This window comes from Cebus imitator, unplaced genomic scaffold, assembly GCF_001604975.1.
Source record: "Cebus imitator isolate Cc_AM_T3 unplaced genomic scaffold, Cebus_imitator-1.0 Scaffold31, whole genome shotgun sequence".
Lineage (NCBI taxonomy): Eukaryota > Metazoa > Chordata > Mammalia > Primates > Cebidae > Cebus > Cebus imitator.
The window spans coordinates 7,488,240-7,512,799 of NW_016107346.1; the positions used below are offsets into that span (position 1 = coordinate 7,488,240).

Consider the following 24,560-nt stretch of genomic DNA (forward strand, 5'->3'; position numbering starts at 1 on the left):
GTAATCCCAGCTACTCAGGAGGCTGAGGCAGGAGAATTGCCTGAACCCAGGAGGCGGAGGTTGCGGTGAGCCAAGATCGTGCCATTGCACTCCAGCCTGGGTAACAAGAGCGAAACTCCGTCCCAAAAAAAAAAAAAGAAGGACCAAGTTCTCAAGGGCCAAAAGTTTTAACCCTAGATTCATCTAAGTTCAGATGTTTCCCAGTTCTTCCTGGAGAATTTAAGGAACTGTTCCCAATGAATGTGGGAGAGAGAAACTAAACTCTGAACTGGAAACATGGACTCCTCAGTAAAAAGCAGCCTGCCCATTAGTCACAAACCCAAGGTCAGTTTCCTGTGACATGCAGTGTCAGCTGAACTCACCCACCTCCATCCTTCCTGTCCCCTCTTCCTCTTTGGACCTCACCTCCTAGTCCAGACTGGAGTACCCTTCCAGGGCCAGATCCTTCCAGCCTTGGTTGCCCTCCCCTCCTGGTCACTGTGCTCACAGCCACTGCCAAGCACTAGCTTATACTCAACAGGGCCTGGAGCAGCGGCACAGGAGGCTGAGGCAAGTGAGCAGGCATGCTCCAAGAGACCATGGGCTCTCTGCAGGCTCTTCCAGAGCACTTGGACATGGTGCAAAGCCCCCAACAACCACCTGCATCATTAAGCCAGGTTACCTTGAAGACAAGTTGGAAAGAGCCCTATTGAGGACCTCCGGGGTATCATCTGCAGAGACTGGCGGGGGAGCAGATTCTGTCCGGCTCTCACTGTCCGACGCGGTCTCTCCATCTACCTTTGCTTCTGACTCTGACTCCTATGTGGCAGAAACACACAAGAGAAAAAGGTAAAAAGCGCCGAGTAGACCATTGAGAAGTCTATGCCTGTCATGAGAGATCTGTGGGGAAAGATTCCAAACAGGGCCTAAGAACCTGGCACAGTCAGGTGACGGGACCGACAGGACTAGCAGCACTCCTGATGCTGTTGTGACATGTGCCGAAGTGGTCAGCCGCACTCTGCTGGAAAAGAGGTGTGTATCTGCACCGCATACCATCTGCTCAACCACAGAGGACAGATCCAGAAGAGAGAGAACACAGCTCCTTTGTATCCAAAGAATGCAAAAGGGAGGCTAGGACTGGTTTTACCAGAAGGTTATCCCTGAGCCTGCCAGGGTAGCCAATGGCACTGACCAAGTTCTCTCAGAGGAAGCCAGGTAGTGTGGGCTGTTGCCCCTGTAGACCTGTTAATGCCAACATGCCCCAAGACCAGAGTATTATTTCTGGACTTCACTAGAGCACTCTGTGAGGAGGTCAACCACGGCAGTGTGCACAATGAACCATACAGCCTACTTTAGCCAATGCTTGAGCCAGGACTGGTGCACCACTGTCCTTCCCCTTCCACCAGGCCCTGGGTGTTAAAAGACCTGCAGGAACTCACCCTGCTCCCAGCTTGGGTGAGGGAACCAGAGCCATGCCAGCAGTAAGCTCTTTATCCAAAGTATCAAGGGACAGGCTCCTCTGAATCTGAGGAACCATCCTACTACTCAAGTCTTTTCTTTCATAGGGGAACTTAGAATAGTTGCTATGAGAAGAGGTGGAGGAGAAATTAAATCACTTACAGTATCAACACTACTTAGTATCTGTATAGCCCTGCACAGTCTGAAGAGCCTTTCCCAGGCCCGCAAACTTCAGGGCAGTACTAGGAGGAAGGGAAGGGCAGGAGAAGCCCTGTTTACAAATAAGAAACAGGGAATCTGGAAATTTCAACGTGTGGCCCAATGTCTCATATTAACCCAGGTCCTCTGACTTCCCTGATGACTGATAAATGCATGGAATTGAGCACTGTTTCACATGTTCATTGGTCATTTGGATATCTTCTTTTGTCAATTATTTGTCAAATTATTGGCCAGTTTTTCTGCAGAGTTTTCTGCCTTCCTTTTTTCGTTGATTTGTAGTGGTTTAGGCACTTCAGATTTGAGTAATCTGTGTCACAAATATGTTCTCTCAGACTGCTCTAACCCTCACCTTCACCTCAGCCAAGGTTAGACACCCCAGTTATTTGCTCTCTTAACACTCAAACCTTCTCCCTCTCAGCTCTGGCCACGTGGGGACTTTGGTAAATGTCTCCTTGGCTGACAATGAGCTCCTTAAAGACAAGAACATAACATCTTGTTCTCATTATCCCCACGTGTGGCACACAGCAAAACGCTTACTAATGGATGGAAGGAGGAAGAGAAGAATTAAGTCCAGGTAGGTAAAGAAAAATCCATACCCCAGAACCTAAAATACAATAAAAAAATAAAATACCCTACCCTTTCAAAAAAGAAAAAAGAAAAATCCAGCCCCTGCCCTCAGAGAGACAGCTCTTTCTAAATTAATTTACAACTCTGAGAAGACAGAGAGCATTAACTAGTGCAGATCAGCAAAACAGAAAAACAAAACAGATTAGCAAAAAAGAGGGCCTCGCCTCGTGCAGACTGCTGATATAAAAGAAACAGCTGGCTTTGGTACAGTCCTGATAGAGACGGCCTCATCATTAGGATCCAAGGGAAAGAGCCACAGCTTCTGATGACGGTGACTGCTCCCTATTCCACTACAACTGAGCCAGGTGGCTCTGAATAAGTCACCCCAGTACCTCTATACTTTGACATTTTCACCTTATAAAAGGGGCCCAGTAAGGTAAGGCTCCTCCTTCCCATGGGGATTCCTTGAAGAGATATAATCAAACTCCCACCCAGGGCTGTGTCCCAGTACACCACTCCAGAGGCTCTGAAACACAGCAAGATCTTCAGAGTTGCCCCTCTCCAGGAAGACTAAATGAAGATAAAGCATTCAGAACAGCTTTCCAATCTTTATTTCAACATTGACACCCACACACCATCAGCAACCGCCGGTAATATTACAGTAATCACTACAAGGTAATGATGCTGCCTGATTACCTGGCTCTGACCTCTAAAACCTCAGGGCTTCAAAATGCTGGCACCTGGACCCCACCAAGATTCCCATAGATGCATTCCAGGAGCACCCAGAAGCTGCAGGGACTGTGCTCCAGCACAGCAGGTGAGAGGGCACTCACGCACAGAAAGTCCGGCATAAGGTTATTTTTAGCTTATCCATCCTGTTGTCAAGGAGACTCACAAGGGCTGCTGCTTCCCCAAGCAGGGAAGGACAGGAACGGAACCCAGGCAGCATCCTGCGAGGGAGGAGCAAGCAGCTCCAGCTCCAGCTCCGTGCTAAGAGCCTCTCTGGACCTTCCATTAGTCCAGCACCGCATCCTGCAACACTGTCAGACCTGACTCCCCTCCTTTCTTGTAGGAAGGGGTGGAGTGAAGAGAGGCATTTGGAGGCAGAGAGTAGTAAAAGGAGATAGAGAACTGTTCAAAGATACCGCAACTATTGTTACCAAGACCTCAAGGGGACCAAGCTGAGCAACCAAGAAATGAAGGAATCACCTGAACAAACAAGCCTGAAAGAGGTTAACTTTCTAGGTTTTTCCTGCCTTTGAGTAACTCCAGGTTCCCTGGGCCTCACCCAGGTCTACTGGGGAAGCATCCTCCAAGCAGGAGATCAACACCAACATGGACCACGCTCTCCCACAAGCTGAGATAGGGCCAAACAGGTGGCAAGGGCAAATCCCTGTGAGAGGGGAATCTGCACAGCCCAGGGAAGACACAGAGGAGGAGGGGGACAGGTCAGCCAGCCACCCCACTCCTGATGTCCTGTGGACACCAAAGGGAACAGGAACCTGAGAGAACCTGGAGGCCTGCAGTCTTCCAGCTCCTCCCCACCTCGTGGACAAAGGCATTCTGCCTGGGGAAGCAGCTGCTCAAAGCTGGGAAAAGGAAGCTGAGTGCCGGCGACAGCTTCCATAGAGGATTGGGAAGGACTCAAGGACCTGGGATCCATGCTCCTTCCCACAAGAAAGGTGGCACATGCTGAACATGTTCATCAGTTTGCTCTTCTGGGGCACAGCGAGGCGGGTAGATGTCAAGGAAAACTTTCTACAGAATGAGGCAGCAACCAGTCAAGGAAAGCAAGGCCTAGGACCAGCTCTGACACTCGTGACATGCAGCACAGGCCTCCATGCTCTGGTCTTCGGTGGGGAAAGGACTCCCTAACTTGGAATGTTGTTGGGATGACCAATGTGACCTCGATGAAAGTCTATGAAAACTATAAAGGACTGAATAGCAGCAGGTGCCTGCCACACTCCCCCTCCCCCACTTACCCCTCAGTAGCCTGACCACAGCACACAGGACCAAAGCACAAGAGCCTAAAACAGCCACCCCAGACAAGCTGGGCACCCTTCCCAAGGAGAGCATCAGGCCTTGCTGGGGCCAGGTACTAATAATACCAGGCATGGTATTTGCCTACCTTGCTTCAAGCTATTTCACACTGGCAGCCCCGACTCAAAACTGTAAGGCGGTGTCTGGAATACAAAGGCTACCCATTAAAGCAACCGTGCACACTAGTAGACTCTGAAGCTGGATGCATGCATCACCATCTGCCAAAGTGTGGGAAAAAATCTTAGAACTTATCTCTACTTACCTCATTCTTCTTTTCTTTTCCATGTATGCTTTGTATTGGGCATTTTCATCAGTATATGTCATATGTTCATGAGTATAAGCTGGGACACATGGTAAAAACATCATATACATGTCAGACACGGTGGTGCGTCAGAGGCCGGGAGCTACCTGTTCACACGGCACTGAGCAGTGCCTGGAACATAGCAGGTGCCCCAAGATTTGTTGAACTGATGAGCTAATTAATTCTACTTGACCTATGATAGACCAAAGTGTCCAGACTATCCTGAGGTATGACAGCACCCATTTTCCTGCTCCCGTGCCTGACAGGTGCCCCTGCCTCCCCTGCAGCAGCCCTGGCAGCAGGACCAGGCCAGCATCCACTTCTGCCTCACTCCTGGTGGGCACCGGGACCAACTCATCTCCACCCAACTCCCGGGCACCCCTCCTCCTTCCTTCCCTTTCAATCCTGAGGGCTGGGAACAGAGGCAAAGTGAGGCAGACCCTCTCAGGTTCTCTCTCAATCACCACCCAACCTCCCACAGTTCCTCAGCCATTTCCCCAGAGGGTTGTGGTACTGGTATAAACAGGAAACAAGAGTCCTGCTTTACAGGAAGGGGAAAAGCTCCTCTGAGGGCCCACCCCTTTTAGTTTACACAGACTCTCTAGGGAAAGACAGAAGCACTTAGGATGAGGAACACCTGGAGTGTCCTGTGTACCAAGGGCTCAGTAAAAGCCATTAACATTTTTGGAGAAAATCATGCTCAGAAAGCTTCTCCACCAACTGCTCAGAAGCTTCCCCACACCCAGCACTGACCCGAAGATCAGAACAGAACAGAAGCCTTCCTTCAACAGAAGAAAGAGAAGGCAGTGAGGGAGAACCAGAAGGAGCAGTGGGCAGGAGGGGATGTTCCTTGTGGTTAAGGTCTGGCTTTTCCTGGGAGGGACCTAGCTCAGTCCAGAACAGCATTTGTGAAACTCATTTTCACCATCAACTTTCTGGGTGGAAAATCCTGCTGTTTGGCTTTCCTGCCCGGCTGGTGGGCTTGCGAGGCTTCCTGGGCAGCAGCTTTCTGAGGCTCCCTTTCAGCTATCTGTTGGTGTCAGGGGCCCACCCTTCTACCTGGATATTTCTCAAGACTCTGACACCCAAAGTAGTGATGGTCAGTGTTTGACCCCAAAAAGTGTGGCTGTGGCCAGGGCTGGAGAGAATCCCTTAAGCACTGTCAGGCTCCATGCTGATGGAACTTACCCTACCCCATGCCCCATTTCTTTTCTTTTTTTTTTTTTTTTTTGAAACAGTCTTGCTCTGTCACCCAGGCTGGAGTGCAGTAACATGATCTTGGCTCACTGGAGCCTCCGCCTCCCAGGTTCATGCAATTCTTCTGACTCAGTCTCCCAAGTAGCTAGGATTACAGACACCCACCACCACACCCGGCTAATTTTTATATTTTTAGTAGAGATGGGATTTTGCCACATTAGCCAGGTTAGTCTTGAATGCCTGACCTCAGGTAATCCACCTGCCTTGGCCTCCCAAAGTGCTGGGATTACAGGTGTGAGCTACCGCGCCCGGCCCCACATCCCATTTCTTTACCAGATAATGGCTCAGCTTTGGACTCCACTAAAGAAAATATATTAACATTCTGTTCGCATTTGCCTATGAGGAACTAAAAACTAGGGAAAGAAAATAAGCAGTAACACCATTAGGCTTTTCTTCTCTTTTTCCTTCATCTTCAAGGAAATTTTACTAAAAGGTAGAGTTCAACACACTGGTGGGTTATGCCTCCAAACAACTCTGCCTTTCCCACTGACAATGCATTCAAATTCACAAATTTCACTAACTCCATAATTTACACAAACAATTTTTGCATTGCTTTATACGCAAGTTACCAACTTTCTCCTGGAGGAAAGTCATTAGTCTAAGCCTACCCTTTCTGCTAAATACCATAGCCTCAATCTTCTAGATCAAGCCCTGTGGCCAGCTGCCAGGGAGGGCAACTCCCCACTCACACAGACAGGATCCTAGGAGAGAAATTACCAGAGATGGGTTTATCCTTAATAAGCATCCTTAGTAAGTGCCAGGGACGTAGGTGGCCCTCTCACTGAAAAAGCCAAGTAGGCTTTCATCTGAGTTCCTACTGAAAAAAAATGTACATATATGTGTGTGAGAGCATGCGTTTGTGTGTGTGTATTGTTAGGAATAACAAAGAAATACTTTTAGCCCTGTCTAATACTAACTCCATTTGACAAGTTCAATTGTCAGAACAAAACACCAAACAGAAGGAGGAGCCCACTCTGAATGAGTTTACAATCATCCCCAGTACAGCCATAGCCTGTCCTCCAAAAGCCTCATAACAATAATGGGATCCACAGAAAATGCATTCGGCTACCCAGATGGACAGCTTCACTTTTTCCATCTCTAACAGGTTAATTGTACTCAGAGAAAGGATTAGAAAAGACATGTATGTGGCAGATTCAGCTTCTTAAAACCTAACTCTGGCTGTGAGCCATTTTGCTTCCAGATAAAGCTATTTACGAAGGACCACAGGGGACTTGGTAGAGGACACACCACTGACGGCCAAGGACAAGGGTCCCCAGGACAGCCACACTGGGAGCTGGCCATGTGCTCACCATGCCACCTCCTCAGAGACTCACTCCATCGTCCTCCCCATCTTCTCATCTCTCTCCCTTGCCACAGCCCTACTTACAACCATCTAGGCAGGCTGAACAAACAACTTCTGACAGCGCATCCAACCAATGCACTTTCTTCCCCACTTCGTGGGTAAACCTCTGGGAAGAGCTGTCGACATTTCATGTCCCCTCCCTGGCTGTGCATCATTCCTCAAACCACAACCCAACTTCAGCCCGACCTATTCCACTGAAGCAGCTCTCCCACGTCAATAAGGACCTTGTCACGAAACCCATCAGGGACTCAGTCCTCACCTTGTTCAATCCCTCAGCAGTTTTTAATGCTATTACTGAAAAACACTCTTCCTCTGGCTTCCAAGCAGCACCTCCCCCTGGGTTTCCGCCTGCTTCTCTCTCCCGGCCGTCTTTAGCTGGCCTTCTCCTTAGCAGTTGCCTCTTACTTGGCCTGTCCTTTCAATTGAGGGTTCCTTGGGGGTTGGTCCTAAGCACTCTTATTCTTCTGCTGCCACCCACTCTTCCGGAATTTTCCCATTCGTTCTCATGCTCCCTGCTGTCTCTTCTTGAGCTACAGACCCTAAATCCAAACGGCCATTAGATGTCTACACAGACACCTAAAACTCATCATGTGTCCAAAACCAAGCTCATCATCTCTTCCCCACAAACCTCTTCCTCCTACGTGACCTATCTTAGCAAATGGTATCCTTTCCCCTGAATTTTCAAAAGAACAAGGTGGCCATCAGCCTTAATGGCTCCTTCCCCAGCTTGTAGATCTGTCACCAAGCTTGTTCATGCTACCTCCAAAACAGCTTTGAGCTGAATCCACTCCTTATGCCACTTCTGTCATTCCCTTAACTCAAGCCAACATCATTCCTCCTCTGAGTAACCGCAACAGCCCAACTGGCTACTGCACCTTCAGCCTAGAGACCACTCCCACCTTCATTCTTGCCACTGCAGCACAAAGACCTTCCCAGAAATTCTGACTGTGTCACTCTCCATCCTGAACCCCTCCCACAGTTCCCCAAGGCCTAGATGACAGGTCTTTAAAATGGCATACAAGTCCCTTGGGATCAGGGCCTTACCTGCTCATCCAGTCTTATCTCTTAACAGCCATTCTGAACTAAAGTCAGTTTCCAGAACAGGTTGTACTTTCTTACCTTTAGGGCTTTTGCTCCTGTGTTCCTGCCTAAAACAGTCTGCAAACCACCCTCTACTGAAACCCACTTCTCTTCCGGCAAAATTTCATTGACCCTTTAAGAGATCCCTTTCTCTCCAAATCTTCCCTAATTGCCTGTGTGTCCCAGAAGCCCCTATCCTTCTTTAAGAGTGCTCCCCATCATCGTTCATGCCTGTAATCCCAAAACTTTGGGAGGCCAAAGCGGGAGGATCACCTAAGCCTAGGAGGTTGGGGCAGGTGAGACCTGATCATGCCACTGCACTGCAGCCTAGAAGACAGAGCAAGACCCTGTCTCAAAAACAAAACAAAACAAAAATCTCTGTGGGGGAGCCATGTTGACTTCCTCACCACTGTACTTCCAGCACCCAGCCCGGCACTTAGAACCACTCTGCACAGGCAGCCACAGCCAATTATTTTGAGAGAATCCAGGGTTTACTAATGTGGCAGGTACAGCTGGGCTACATATAGCGTAGGCCAACAATTCCTTTTTGCACTCAATAGCACTATAGGAGGCATTTTAGGGCTGCAGCCAGCTGTCTCAATGTTTTATCTCCTTCTTCTTAGACGTTTGTGGCCAAATGTATCCTAAGTGATACGGGGGTTTCCAAAAAAAGTACAGGATCTTTATGTCTCAAAAAAGGATGAGGAAAGCCTGTCTGAAGTCCAGCTTCTACAAATGCAAGGCTTTCTAATTCAAATACATACGTTGTACTGAGTCCCAACCTCTGCACGACTGCCAATCTCATACATTAAACCAATAATTTTTGTGACAAGGAATGATCAGGAATCCTTCTTTCTGCCAATACTCTCGCCCACCCTGCCCGTTAAAGCTTCCTTCTGGAGTAGACGCATCTGTTTACTAATAGCAAGCATATAACTATAAATATGAAATAGCTGCAGGAAGTACCAACCCCCATCACAAGCCATTACTTAATTCAGAACAGAGACTATCAGAGACTGAAAAACCACTCAGGTCCCCAGGAGGCTCCACCAATGGCTCCATTCTAATGACATCACTTGTTTTCCTATTGTCTTCCAGGGTTAGGGGAAAGACACCAAAAATCAGAAACCCCACTGGAATCCAATAGGTCCTCCCATTATCAGTTCCTTAGTTGGGCATCTCTATTTAGTATTTAAGGGAAAATGAGTTCTCAGCTTTACTGGGGAAGGAAGAAATTTTTTTTTTCAATTTATCTTTTATTAGGATAAAGCTCTTCCAAGGAGGGAGTATGTCAAATACTGCCAAAAAATCTAGTAAGATGGAGAAGAAAAATATATTTGCAATCTTGAAACTGGCCTCAAGTGTGCTCCCCAGGCCTCTGCCAGGAAGCTGAACCGGACAGCTACTGGATTCCACACACAACAAGCCCCTAAATCATAAATCGTCATCTGGTACCTGCTTCACTGTCACTCACCTCACAATGGTGCTTTCTACAAAGATTCCTAGACAAAATAAGGTGATATGAGAGCAAATGTCCCCAGTGTCTCATGCCCCAACCTCCCCTACCCCTGTGGGCAGGCAAGCACCCTGGGGCTCTTTACCATATTGGAACATTGTATCATCACTTTTGTAGTATTCCTGGTTTATAACCAACAATCATGGAATCAAGTACCAATCAAATAGACTCTAACGTTTCTCCCTTGAAGAACATGGAATTAACAGTGTTCTCAATCCCAAACTTGTCCTATTAGTTATAGAAGAGTTTTGGGCTGGGCATGGTGGCTCATGTCTGTAATACCAGCACTTTGGGAGGCCGAGGTGGATGGATCACCTGAGATCAGGCATTTGAGACCAGCCTGGCTAACATGGTGAAACCTCGTCTTTGCTAAAAACACAAAAGTTAGTTTGGCATGGTGGTGGGCACCTGTAATCCCAGCTACTTGGGAGGCCGAGGCAGGAGAATTGCTTGAACCTGGGAGGTGGTGGCTATAGTGAATCAAGATCATGCCACTGCATACCAGCCTGGGTGACAGAGCTAGACTCTGTCTTAAAAAAAAAGAAAAGAAATCATGAAAGCAACAATGCTAAATAGTTTCTCTTTTTGACAAATAACATTAAATTGAAAATGAGAAAGCCATTGAAGAAGACTCCTAATGGCCAACAATAGAACAATTTCAGCATTAAAATAATAAACAAAAAGTGATTTAAAGACAAGTGTATGAAAATTTATGAGTTCATAATGATAACTGTAAGAAATGGGCCACCCTTTGGCCACCGTTGAAGGGTGATGAGACACCAAACATTTTTTGAAAAACAATAATTAAAAGGAAAGAGCCTCCTTACATTGCCCAGGCTGGTCTCAAACTTCTGGCCTTAAGTGATCCCCACACTTGGCCTCCCAAAGTGCTGGGATTATAAGCATGAGCCACAGCACCTGGCCATCAAATTATTTTCAAATATCCATTACCTCAGCAGAGAAAAGTTAATGTGGCCTCAGTATGATCTCCCCAGGCTCTGGAGACTAGAGTGCATCTCAAACATAAAAATAAAACACTTCCATGCTGCCAAATCAGATAGACTCTCTTGTCTTCATCTTATCATATATCCTGGCAATATCAGATCTAGCTGACCATTTCCTCCTTGAAACACTCACCTCTCAGCTACCTCCATACCATACTTACCAGGTTCTGACTCTGACTGGCTGCTCTTTCTCAGTCTCCTTTGCTATTTTATCTCTCACTGTCAGATTTAAATTTTGTTTGGAGAACCCCTAACATACCAGCAGAGAACACAGTTTGCAAACTACTATAAAACATAACCATGTATCTCTGACAAATGAGTCATTACTACTTGAGGATGCACCTTGTGAGATATGACCATCACCCAGTACTAAATTCCTGCTGTGCCCCCAAACTGCCAGCTGCTCAGAAACTGGCTGTGTTCTCATCCTGTCACTCCAACTGGAAACTGGGATACATACTGGTGGCTCTGTCTGTACATATCAAACCAAGATTCACAAGCTTTACTTGTTAATAGAAAAGTCTACTTATGGTTTTATAGCCTGAAAATATTTCATTTGATGACCTGGAGACCAGAGTCAAATAGATTCCATTACAATCTGAAAATAACTGAAAAATCCTGGTAAGATTTTCCAGGTTTTTAAAAAAATTACCTAGGCCGGGCATGGTGGCTCACGCCTATAATTCCAGCACTCTGGGAGGCCAAGGCAGGTAGATCTCTTGAGGTCAGGAGCTCCAAACCAGCCTGGGCAACATGGTGAAACCTCATCTCTACTAAAAATATAAAAAATTAGCCAGGCATGGGGGTGGGCATCTGTAATACCAGCTACTAGAGAGGCTGAGGCAAGAGAATCGCTTGAACCCAGGAGGCAGAGGTTGCAGTGAGCTAAGATCAAGCCATTGCACTCTAGCCTGGGCAGCAAGAGCAAAACTCTGTCTCAAAACAAAAACTTCTCTTGACCTCGTGATCCACCCGCCTCAGCCTCCCAAAGTGCTGGGATTATAGGCGTGAGCCACCACGCAGCCGGTCAAGAGATCGAGACCATCCTGGTCAACATGGTGAAACCCCATCTCTACTAAAAATACAAAAAATTAGCTGGGCATGGTGGCGCATGCCTGTAATCCCAGCTACTCAGGAGGCTGAGGCAGGAGAATTGCCTGAACCCAGGAGGCGGAGGTTGCGGTGAGCCGAGATCGCGCCATTGCACTCCAGCCTGGGTAACAAGAGTGAAACTCTGTCTCAAAAAAAAAAAAAAAAACTTCTCTGGGCCACAATGGAAGAAGAAGAATTGTTTTGGGCCACACATAAAATACACTAACAATAGCTTATAAGCTTAAAAAAAAAAAAAAAAAAAACTCGTCATGTTTTAACAAAGCTTACAATTTTGTGTTGAGCCACGGGTTGGACAAGTTTGAACTAAAGGACCTAAAATGATAATCTGTCAGTAACAAGCTCCTTCAGAGAGAAATGAAATAAGTGCCTGCCACCTACTCCCATCTGAAGTCTTGGCCTCCTGTAGTCTGAATATGTATGTCTTCCCAAAATTCATACACTGAAATTCTAACCCCCAACTCAACAGTATTAGAAGATGGGCTACTGGAAGGTGATTAGGTCATGAGGCTGAACCCCTCATTAATGGGATTAGCACCCTTATAAAAGAGGTCCCAGAGCAATCCTTCTTCCACCATGTGAGGCCTCAGTGAGACACCATGGATAAACCAAAAAGCAGCTCCTTATCAGACACCGAATCTGCTGGTGCCGTAATTGTGGACTTCCCAGACTCCAGAATAACGATAAATAAACTTCTGTTGTTTATAAGTCACCTAGCTCATGGTGTTTCATTACAGCAGCCCAAACAGACTGAGACATGGCCTCTCTTTTCCCTGCCCAGGCCCCAGATCCCACATCTTCCAGTGCTCTCTTATGCCACTCAACTCCTCCTCTCTCTGCCTCTACCATTGTGATCTTTTCTCTCAGATTTTTTCCCACTTTTCAGATGTTTGTCCTAAAACTGTTTTTCTTTCAACTACATTCGGCCTGGAGCCACCAATCCACATCTCCTCCTCTTTACTTCCAAACTGTTTTACAAAGTCTGCACCTACAATATATTCTCCCTTCCCCCACCAACTCTTCAAACTTCTGAATTTGGCTTCAGCCTACACCGGGTCAGAAACCATTTCCTGAAAGTTTAGCTCCTGAAGTCAAGCCCCTGACACACTGCTCTCCAGCATCCTCACAGTCATCTGAGTAACATCCAACCAAGCCTTGCTTTGTGCACCACCACTCCCCCTCCCACCCAGATCCCTGATGTCCCAGACATTTAGTGTCTTACCACCCAGCTTCCTTCCACTCTGCAATAACAGTTCCTTTATTTTGCTTTCGAGTACTCCTTCCACCCCCCTACTCCAAGTGTAGGCACATCATTTAGACCTGATTCATCAGAGCACTGTGCTCTCTTGACCAAAGTGACTAGGTCAGAGAAGACAAGAACATGTAGCAGTGACTTCCTGTGCTTCTGGAGCCATCAGGAGGAAGGCATGACCTTTCCCATGGGACTTTCACCTGCTGGCAGACATCTTGCTTCACCTAGCTACTACCATTTAAAACCCAAAAATGAAGCCAATATGAGGGGAAGTCAAGAGATGGAGGGAGACCAAAGCTTGGTGACATTTGGATTAAATCAGGCCTGAAGCTAGAATTATCTTAGTCTTTTAGGTTACATGAGCCAATGGATTCCTTTTTTTCTTTTTAGTCAATTTGAGTGGCTGCCTGCATTTACAACTAATCACATCTGAATCCTCTCCAATTACATCTTCCCTGTTCTTTCTCCCCACACTTCATAAATGCCAGTAACTCCCCCAGGCTGTATTTCCACACTGCCCCTTAGTAAGCTGACCTGCAGTTCAGCCTCTCTTCTGTGGACCAGCTCCCATAACACAACTTATGTCCTCTCCTCCAAGCTCCAGTGAAACCTTTCAATCTGCCAACAAGATACCTCCAATTCAGTGGGTTCAAAAATAATCACCACCTTTCCCACCCACACTAGTTCATCCTTCTGCTTTCCTTCAAGACTCTAATCCCCTGAAATGGGCCCCATGGAAAGCAATGTCCACAACACTGTTGCCAAATCCCCTGCTCTACACACCTCCTCGTTTCTCATACTATGCAGACCCTTTCATTTAGGGTCTTTCCCATTCTCACCAGTAGCACCCTCGCTGAAGCCTACAGGTCAACCCTTCACTACTAGGCTGGCCTCCTAATTGGCATCTCCATAAATTCCTGCCTACTCCCTCTCATTTATTCTCCATAGACTACCACATTAATCTTCAAAAAAACACAGCTCTTATCACACGCCTCTTCCATTCATTTTTCCCTAGTGAATTAGACAAACTGTTCCCACTCAAGGTTCCCCACCATCCATCCCAGTCCATCCCCCACACCACCTGCTCCAGCCAAGCAAAACTGCTGCTCCCTGTTCCTGATGACTTCCTGCGCTTTCCTCCTTATCCCCTTTCCCCCTTTACTCTCAGTCTTTTCTCCTCCCTGTTAATCCTTAGATGCCACTAAGAAAAACCTCTTCTGATTGCTGTCTATGGGTAGGCAGGAAACTCCCCCAACAAAATTAATTCACTTCCTAATCCCTGGAACCTGTGATTATTATCTTACATGGCAAGAAGAGTAAACATTACCTTACATGGCAAAAGATATGATTAAGCTAAGAGAGAAGGGATTTATCCTGGATTATCCATGTGGGCCGTAAATGTAATCACATAGATCCTTGTAAGAGAGAGGCAGGAGATTCGAGAGAGCAATGTGAAGACAGAGCAGACAGAGATATGGCTACAGCCAAGGAATGTCAACAAAAGCTGGAAGGGAGATGGCCAGATGCTCCCTAGGGCCCCCACATGATTTTTCATAACTTTATATTTACACTAAGAGGGCACTTTCCATAATTTTAGACTTTGAGATTATAAAAAGTAAGGCCTGTCCTATTCATCCTTGTTGACCTTGAGAGCTCCTTCCCTTGAACCTGTTGAAAGCTCAAGGCTTTTTTAAAATAAATGAAATCCATCAACCTTTATCTACAAAGCCTGCAAAATTGGCTTGCCAGCATTTGTGTGGGAAAGACAACACTAGAGCTACAGTTACATAAATGCAATTAATAACTAAAAGTACGGAATTTCAGCCCTTCTCAAAGGTTAAAATGACTTCAGGTTGTGGGGAGGGGGGGGGTGCCTCCAAGGAACCACCATAAAATGAAGGATGGTAATGAATGTGCTACATTTCCCACAGCAGCAAGGGTGCTGCCAGGGATAATGACTAAGCATACAGAGTAGAAACTTTTAGAGTCCTAAGTGGTTCAATCTTGCCCTATGGAATGTATAGGTTTCTATTTATTTCCCTTGAATAACAAGAAATGCTCTAAGCAGAGTCAGAACACATCAGCTGAGCACAATGGCTCACACCTGTAATCCCAGCATTTTGGGAGGCCAAGGCAGGCAGATTGCTTGAGCTCAGAAGTTTGAGACCAGCCTGGGCAACATGGCGAAACCCCGTCTCTACCAAAAATACAAAAATTAACTGAGTGTGCACGCACGTCTATAGTCCCAGCTACTTGGGCGGCTGAGGTGGGAGGATCTCTTGAGGCCAGAAAGTGGAGGCTGCAGTGAGCCAAGATCACACAACTGCAGTCCAGCCTGGGCTGCAGACTAAGACCTTGCCTCAAAAAAAAAAAGGAAGAAGAAGACATCTGTCCTTTGTGCCAACTGGACAGCACACTGGAGAGCTCCTTCAGACGCTGGCACTTCAAAAGGGTACATCCTTTTAAGAAACATCTGTTTTATTCTTCTAACATCACTACCACCTGAAATGATTGCACATTTGTCTGTCTCCTCCATTCAGACAAATGCTCAGAGTGGAAGCGACTTTGTTTATTCACTGCTATATCCCCATGGCCTGCAACACAGCCTGGGACATATTTGCCCTGACAGTGTTTCCAAGCTGCCTCTGTTCCAGTGAACTACCAAGGGTGATGAACCCAGAAGGTCAAGGCTCTTAGAATGAAAGCCTCAGCTACGAACTACCACAGCCAGTGAACACTTCATAGCCCAAGAGAGCCCCCAGGCTCAGCAAATGGGGGAAAAATTTCCGGGTATGGGCTATGGGACTTCTACTCCCAGAGGTGCTGGCTGGGAGCAACGATCTCACAATCAGACAAGCTTACAGATGACAGGATAGCTGAGCACTCAGGCCCTCCATATAGGTATTCTGGAGCCTGAGGGACACACGAGGGGGGAACGGGGTAGAAAGAAATCTCTCCATAGGCAAAGCCTACAGCCAGGGAAGGAACTGGTGGGGAGCTGTGTACAACCATCATTTGTCATACCTGCATGCCACCTATGTCCCTGCAGAGCTTCATCCTATTAGGGGGAGGCTAAAGACAAATACTATCAACGTTTTCAAGCCACAAACCTCCAAAGCAAGATCAAATGCCTCCGACTCAGTCACAAAAACACAAACCAAAAACATTCTCAGTACTTAAGAATGGTAAGATCAGGAACTCACTAAAGCTACATCAATAATGAATATCAATCTTGGAAACACATTGAGGGGGGGTGATAAACAAGACATAATACAAAGAGGGCTGCAACTGCCTTTCCAAAGCAAGTCATCCCTCATCTCAGGGAGAAGAGCGGCTCGAATGCATGAGAAAAAGGGGAAACAGTACACGCTGTATGATTTTGGGAGAAATCTCACCATTGGGCCTTAGCTTTTTCATCCATAAAAAAATAATTCCTATCTTAAGAGTTATTGGGGAAAATAAAATAGGGTTGTGTTTTTCTTTTTTTTTTTATTTTTTATTTTTTTGAGATGGAGTTTTGCTCTTGTTGCCTATGCTGGAGTGCAATGGCGTGATCTTGGTTCACTGCAACCTCCACCTCCCGGATTCAAGAGATTCTCCTGCCTTAGCCTCCCAAGTAGCTGGGATTTCAGGCATACGCCACCACACCCGGCTAATTTAGTACTTTTAGTGGACATGGGGTTTCTCCATGTTGGTCAGGCTAATCTCAAACTCCTGACCTCAGGTGATCCACCTGCCTCAGCCTCCTGAAGTCCTGGGATTACAGGGGTGAGCCACTGTGCCTGGCCTAAGGTTGTGTTTTTCAAACTATAGGCTGAGACCTACTCGGTCTTAAATCAATTCAGTGGGTCACAATTAGCAAAATATAAAATAAGATCTGGTGTCAAAAGTCAGGCTAGTGGCTACCCTGAGCAGTTGGCAGTGATTGGGAGACATCATGAGAGACCCTTCCCCAAGACTGGTACAATTTTGTTTTATCTTGGTTGCAAGGATGTGCTTACTTTATGAGAAATCAGTGTAAACATATGATATGTATACACTCTATACATATGGTATAATAAAAAGTGTACATAAAAGTGTAAGATAGACTCAAACAGAAAAGAAAATTTCTGAATATATCACAAATAGTAAGCACTGCTTTCTGAAACTCGTTTCCAAGTGATATATGCATGCAAGGTGATATTGGGACACAGTGTAAGGTGTATTTACTCCTGTGGATTAAGGTCCAAAACAAGCCCCAAAGGTCTCAAGACAATTTTTGTAAATATTGTAAACTAAACTACACAAAAGCTGGCTATTATTGTGGGACAAAACAGGAGGGACAGGAGACACAGTATTGCTGACCTTTTACAGATGAGAACCTAAAACATAAAGCCATAACGCCTGGGTGGTACAAGCATTCTAAATGGCATGCCTTTCCAGTTACTCCACTTATATTTTGAGACTTATCCATATCAAGGTGTCCTCATTTAAAAGCCTTCTTCTTTTTCTCCCTAATCCTCAAGAGGAGGAAGAAAACCAATCAATAAAGCAAATTTTTTGCCTAGAGACTAATTCGTGTGTGTGTGTGTGTGTGTATGTGTGTGTGTGTGTGTGTGTGTCAGAATCTCACTGTCACCCATGTTGGAGTGCAATGGCACAATCTCGGCTCACTACAACCTCTGCCTCCAAAGTTCAAGCAATTCTTCTGCCTCAGCCTCCCGAGTAGCTGGGATTACAGGTGTGCACCACCATGCCCATCTAATGTTTTGTATTTTTAGTAGACACAGGGTTTCACCATGTTGACCAGGCTGGTCTCAAACTCCTGACCTCAAGTGATCCACCCACTTTGGCCCCTCAAAGTGCAAGAATTACAGGTGTAATTCATGAGGCACCATGCCCAGCCTGCCTGGTGACTAATTCTTATGCCAGTTCAAAAAGTTTCCAAACTAAAGATGAAACTAGAGTACACCAAGATAAACAGGAAATGCTGTCTTTGAAACAAAAACACAGGACACTAGAAATTAAAAGGCTGCAATCTTGGCCAAAAAAAGAAATCCTCAAAGTTAGCAAACAAAAAGGATTCTTTTGAGATGAAAGTTTAAGAGAAAAGAGATGCAGTTCAGTGCTCTCATCATTCCCCTACTCCTAGTTTATCAGCACCAGGAAAAAAAAAACTTGAATAAAAATATACTTATATCAATGTCACCAATGATGCACATTTTAAAAGCTCATTGCCTGTTTTTTGTTTTTTAAAAATAAAAAATAAAAAAAACACATAAGGCTGGACATGGTAGCTCATGCCTGTAATCCCAGCACTTTGGGAGATGCAGACAGAAGGACTGCCTGAGACCAGGAGTTCAAGAACAACCTCGGCAACAGAGCGAGACACCATCTCTAAAAAAAATTTAATTTTTTTTTTTTAAAAGAGATGGGACCCCGCTATGTTACCAGGCTGGACTGGAACTCCTGAGCTCAAGCAATCTTCCCACTTCTGCCTCCCAAGTAGCTCAGACTACAGGTAAATACCACCTTGCCCATTGATCACTACATTTGAAATCTCAGTTTCAATTTTGAATTAAATGTAGTAAATGAATATAATTAATTTAACACATCTTAGTAAACATTAAATTTTATCTACTAACCTACACAGGAATGGTAATTTATGTTTTACATTTAATTTTATGAAATTTGTTTTTTACTTGATATTCTGTAATGTGTCCAAACTTGGTGCAGTAGCATCAGTTTTACTTTTTTAGTTTTATAAATTTTAAGCACTTTTTAATGAAATATTGGGATTGATACTAAGTATATCATATGTTAATGTAGCATTAATGCTGTCAAGTTGTTAAGGTGGTACTTCAAAACTAAAAATAAACACTAAGATGGCAATATTTTATTTTGCTGCACAACAAATTCCTCCTGAAACCAGAGGCCTGGTTCTCACTGCCCAGGCAGTTGCTAATCTTCACAGTTGACTTAGTACCAACTCAACCTCCTGACAACCATATGTGCTAGGACAAGCCAGGTCTGACCAGCAAGGAGTTCATGACCAAGTCAGCAGGCAGTCCAGCATGTGATCTCTGGCTACTTTTTTCCCTTGATAGTTTTGCCCTTCTGCCAGAAACCCCTATGATGAATCAACATGCCTTTACTGAATCACCTGGAAGCTATAGAAATCCAAGACAAAGAGCCTGACTCCAGAGACCATCTGCTGAGGAGATAGCACCTAATGAGGGTTTGGACAGTCAATTTCCACAGAAGCCTGGAGAGGAACAGAGATGAGGAAATGGGGTGGGAGCATCAGGAGAGCTCCACAGCGGAGGCTGGGGGCTGGGCTGGGCCTCAGGATGAGGGCACTGTGCCACACAGACCTGGCACTGCTCCAGGGCACCCTTGCTTTTGGCCTGCAGGCCCCATGGAACGCAGAGGCCACTGTCACCTCCTCTCTGAGAAGAGGGCACAGAGGAAGGCAAGGGCTGCTCCACTCCTAATGGCCCTGCTGGCCGACCCTGAGAAACTTGCAAGTCTTCCCTGTGTTAGGGGCTCTTTGGCCAACCCATGAAGAATAATGACTGGCGGAGACCAGGAAGCCAGGAAGGCAGAATTGTAAAGCAAAGAGCATGGAACTGGAATTCAGCCCACCTGGTTTCAAACTCCAACATGTCACATTATGAACTGCAGGCCTGTCTGCTCATCCCAGTAAAACAGAAGCCAATGCTTCTGATAATCCAGTGAATCTGTGTCTAGAAATGGACACAGGTGGACAGCTGGTCACTGCATGGTCAGCACTGCTGAGCAGCCAGCCAACACAAAGCCACACCCTGCCCCAAACCCTCCTCAGTTATCACAGTGGCAGCACTTTGAAAAATGGATCATTTTTAAAAATCCTTTAAGAAAATACCACATTTTAGATGTCTACTTCACACCATTCATTAAAAGATATTCAAGATGGATGAAAGATTTCAATGTCAAAAGCAAACTATAAAAATATTAGGAGAGCCGGGCATAGTGGCTCACGCCTGCAATCCTAGCACTTTGGGAAGCTGAAGTGGGTGGATCGCCTGAGGTCAGGAGTTTGACACCAGCCTGGCCAACATGGAGAAACCTCATCTCTATCAGAAATATAAAAATTATTTTTTTATAAAAGAATAAATTTTATAAAATTTATTTTATAAAACCTACAGGCTGGGCGTGGTGGTGGGCACCTGTAATCCCTGCTACTCGGGAGGCTGAGATAGGAGAATCACTTAAACCCAAGGGACAGAGATTACAGCCACTTCACTCTAGCCTAGGCAAAACAGTGAGACTCTGTCTCAANAAAAATACTAAGAGAAGGCTATGCACAGCGGCTGACACCTGCAATCCAGCTCTTTGGGAGGTCAAGGTAGGAGGATCACTTGAACCTAGGAGTTCAAGACCAGCCTGAGTAACACAGTGAAACCCCATCTCTATCTTTTTAAAAATAAACTAAAAGAACATATAAGTTAAGGACATATGGTGGGGACAGCAAGGAGAGGATTAAGGCCCTTCTAAGCATGTCATCACAGGCAGAAACAAAGGAATACTGATAGGTTTAGCCAAAATAATTTAATATTTCAAACTTCAAACACTTCAAACAACACTAAAAATGACAAATTGAGAAAAATCTGCAGCATATAACAAAGGGATCAACTTCTTTAACTATTTAAAAAACTTACAAATCAGTAAGAAAAATGTGAACATGCCAACAGGAAAATTAGCAAAAAAGAAAAAGCATTTCCCAAATACAAATAGCAGGTATATTTAAATACTCAACCACGGCCAGGCTCGGTGGCTCGTGCTTGTAATCCCAGCACTTTGGGAGGCTGAGGCGGGTAGATCATCTGAGGTCAAGAGTTCGAGACCAGCCTGACCAACATGGTAAAACCTCATCTCTACTAAAAATACAAAAATTAGCTGGGCATGGTGGCAGATGCCTGTAATCCCAGCTACTTGGGAGGCTGAGGCAGGACAATCTCTTGAACCCAGGAAGCAGAGGTTGCAGTGAGCCGAGATCGCACCATTGCACTCCAGTCTAGGCGATAGAGTAAGACTCCGTCTCAATCAATCAATCAATAAATAAATAAATGCTCAACCTCACTAATAATCCATCATATAAAAAACAAAATGGTCATAAGAAACAATTTTTCTCACATAAGGTTGATGGGCCAGGATTGGAGAATACTAGTATACTACACTCAAATGGTACTCATGGAAATGGAAATTAGCACCACAATTTAGATATATGTATTCAGCTACTTTATTTATTTTCACTTTATTGTTGTTATTATTATTTTCTTAGAGACAAGGTCTCACTGTTAGCCAAACTGGAATGCAGTGGCATAAGCAAAGCTCACTTTAACCTCAAACTCCGGCCTCAAGCCAGCCTCCATCCTTAGGCTCCTCTCTAGCTGGGATTATAGGCACATGCCACTGCACCTAGCTTAAATGAATATCTAAAAAAACACAGTTTATAAGACAATGTCATCACAGCATCATTTACAAGAAGAAACAACTGGAAGCAACCTATATGTCCAACAATGCCTTGATTTATTTAACAACTTTAGGGGGAGATACCAAGCAGCCATTTTAAACCCATAGGAAAAAAGATCAGTGGAGCATGTATGAAAAGGTTAACCATAGTTATATTTTGGGTAGTGAAATCAAAGACAATTTAAATTGGCTTATACTTCCCCTTTTCCTCCACATTTTCCACACAATAAGTATTGCTTCCATAATTGTAAAAAGTACAAAACTACTTTCTGATCTTCATAGAGAAGACAAAATATAAAGAAACAAAGAAAAAATAAATAAAATTTGAAAGTACAAAACAAATAATCTAAAGCATCTCACTCCTCTATGCTGATACCATTACTGGCTTTCCTCTAACTCTCTGGCCTTCCCGTCATACTTCAAGACCCTTGACTCATTCTCTGTCCACTTTCCAGGTGCATTCCTGCTCCTCCAGCTCAACTATTGCCACCCCTGCCACACCCCTTCCTTGGCCCTGCCCTGGCAGTGCTAAATATCTGAGCCCCTGAATCACATACAAATGTGTGTGATAACTGAGCCCCAGAATCACACACAAATGAACACATAAGGCAGTACGAGATTTGTCAAGGCAACAAGGAGAACCAGCCTCCCCTCCAGGTCAGCTTTCACAACCCCATTACCTATGCCAACTCATCAAAGCTAAGAGATTAATGGTCCAATGAAGGCTGAAAATCTTGATCCAAATTTCCCTAAAAAGGAAGGGTCCTCATCACGGTTTTATTACCTTTTTGATCCTCTGGACACTTAAAAGTCTTTGTTTTATCAACTCTCATATAACTCATTCTAGTATTTTAGATATTTTAAGACCAAGGAGAAATATGAGTCGTGTAAGAATGCCAAACCCAATAATAGAGCTGATTCTACCCTGAGATCTAGAAAACAAGATGTTCCTCTAACTACTGCTCCCAGGACTCCAGAGGAACCCTCTGGAACAATATGTCACTTGCCTGATGAAAAGTCCCTAGGAGATTGGCCAGGCTTACAGTGGCTTGTATCTGTAATCCCAGCACCTTGAGAGGCCAAGGCTGGAGAATCACTTGAGCCCAGTGGTTCAAGACCAGCCTGGGCAACATGGCAAAACCCTGTCTCTACAAAAAATAAAAAATTGCTGGGCATGGTGGTGTGCAACTGTAGTCTCAGCCACTTGAGATCCTGAGGTGGGAGGACTGCTTGAGCCCAGGAGGTCAGGGCTGTAGTGAGCCACGATCATGTCACTGCACAACAGCTTGGGTGACACAGCAAGACCCTGTCTCCAAAAAAAAAAAAGTAAAAGTAAAAAAAAAAGAAAAGTCCCTAGAAGAGACTAGAGACTGGTATCTCTGAAGAAACAGTTCTTGGTAAGTTTTTAAAACAGTTACTCCTTAGTGATACATTTTCAACAGAGACCACTGTGTGCATATTGAAAAAAAATCTCTGTACATAGTATTCTGTGGAACAGATAGGAAATAGAAATGGCAACTGTTCAAGAGAAAACTGGGTGTTTAGCTGACATCCCTGTGAGAAAACAAAGTTCAGGCAGCTTTTACATTCCCACAATCATAAGAGGGGATGAATATTGACCCAAACACAGTGCACACTGCATTGCAGGGAGAGATTCTATTCAAAGTGCCAAAAGATAAGCAATGAGGAGGGATTCCAGGGCATCTACATGCCACCCTCACACTGGAAGCAGATTTATGGGACACCATAAACCTACAGTTGAAGGGACTAAAGACTCATTTTTTATGCTGTCAGAGTTAAGCCCATGGGAAAAAGAATGGCCAGAAGCAATCAGACATCTGGCCAGCCTGCCAGTCTCCATGAGCCTCAGTTTTCACATGTAACAAAACAGAGATGGCCTAGACCTATTTCTTTTGGTTGGCTGGTTGGTTGGTTTTTGAGATGGAGTCTAGTTCTGTCTCCCAGGCTGGAGTACAATGGTGCAATCTCAGCTCACTGCAACCTCCGCCTGCCAGGTTCAAGCGATTCTCCTGCTTCAGCCTCCCAAGTAGCTGGGATTACAAGCACCTGCCACACCCAGCTAATTTTTGTATTTTTAGTAGAGATGGTGTTTCACTGTGTTGGACAGGCTGGTCTCAAACTCCTGACCTTGTGATCTGCCTGCCTCAGCCTCCCAAAGTGCTAGGATTACAAGCATGAGCTACCACGCCTGGCAGTAGACCTATTTCTTAACCTTATCCTTTCATATTTTTGCACCAAAGACCTCTTATTTTGAAGACTGTCTACTAAACTGCATTAGTGACTGATTCATTTCGTAAGAGAGAAGTGCCCCATAAAGCTGATAAAAGGCTAACCATGGCATCCTCACAAGGCCTAGGTGTAGACAGCAGGACACCTAGGTTTCAATCGCAGCCACATTGGTACCTGTGCCACCTCCAGCAAGTCACGTTGCTACATCTAGGGAGGAGACGTTTCTGTTGCAGTGGCAGGAAGGGGGTGCAGCTGCAACAACTTATATCCAAAGTCTTCTTGTTAAAGCAGCCCCATTACTGGCTATCTTCAACAGATCATGTCCACACAATTTTGTAAGACCTCAAAATCATGTTAGATAAAAATTACTGCTCTTAGGCAGAGATTGCAGTGAGCCAAGATCATACCATGCACTCCAGCCTGGGTGACAGAGTGAGACCTTGTCTCAAAAAAAAAAAAAAAGAAACAATTACTGCTCTTAGAAATCAAAAGATACAAATAGACAATGAAGGACATGAAGCTGAAGGATTTTTTCCTGTACTTTTAGAACAGTGTGTCCTGCCAGGGACAGTAGTGTGCTGCTATAGTCCCAGCTACTCAGGAGGCTGAGACCAGGAGTTTAAGAGCAGCCTGGGCAACACAGCAAGACTCTTGACCAAATTTAAAAAAAA

The 24,560-nt window shown here is 45.2% G+C and overlaps 1 protein-coding gene across 2 annotated transcripts in view; it reads right to left on the minus strand.

The window, feature by feature from the left end:
* Positions 1-24,560, minus strand: part of CDS2 (CDP-diacylglycerol synthase 2) — a 78,934-nt gene that overhangs the window by 24,593 nt on the left and 29,781 nt on the right. For both annotated transcript variants that reach the window (XM_017523997.2, XM_017523999.2), the window contains exon 2: positions 662-798. In XM_017523997.2, the coding sequence (XP_017379486.1) occupies positions 662-798 (137 nt within the window). The remainder of the gene's footprint in view (positions 1-661; positions 799-24,560) is intronic.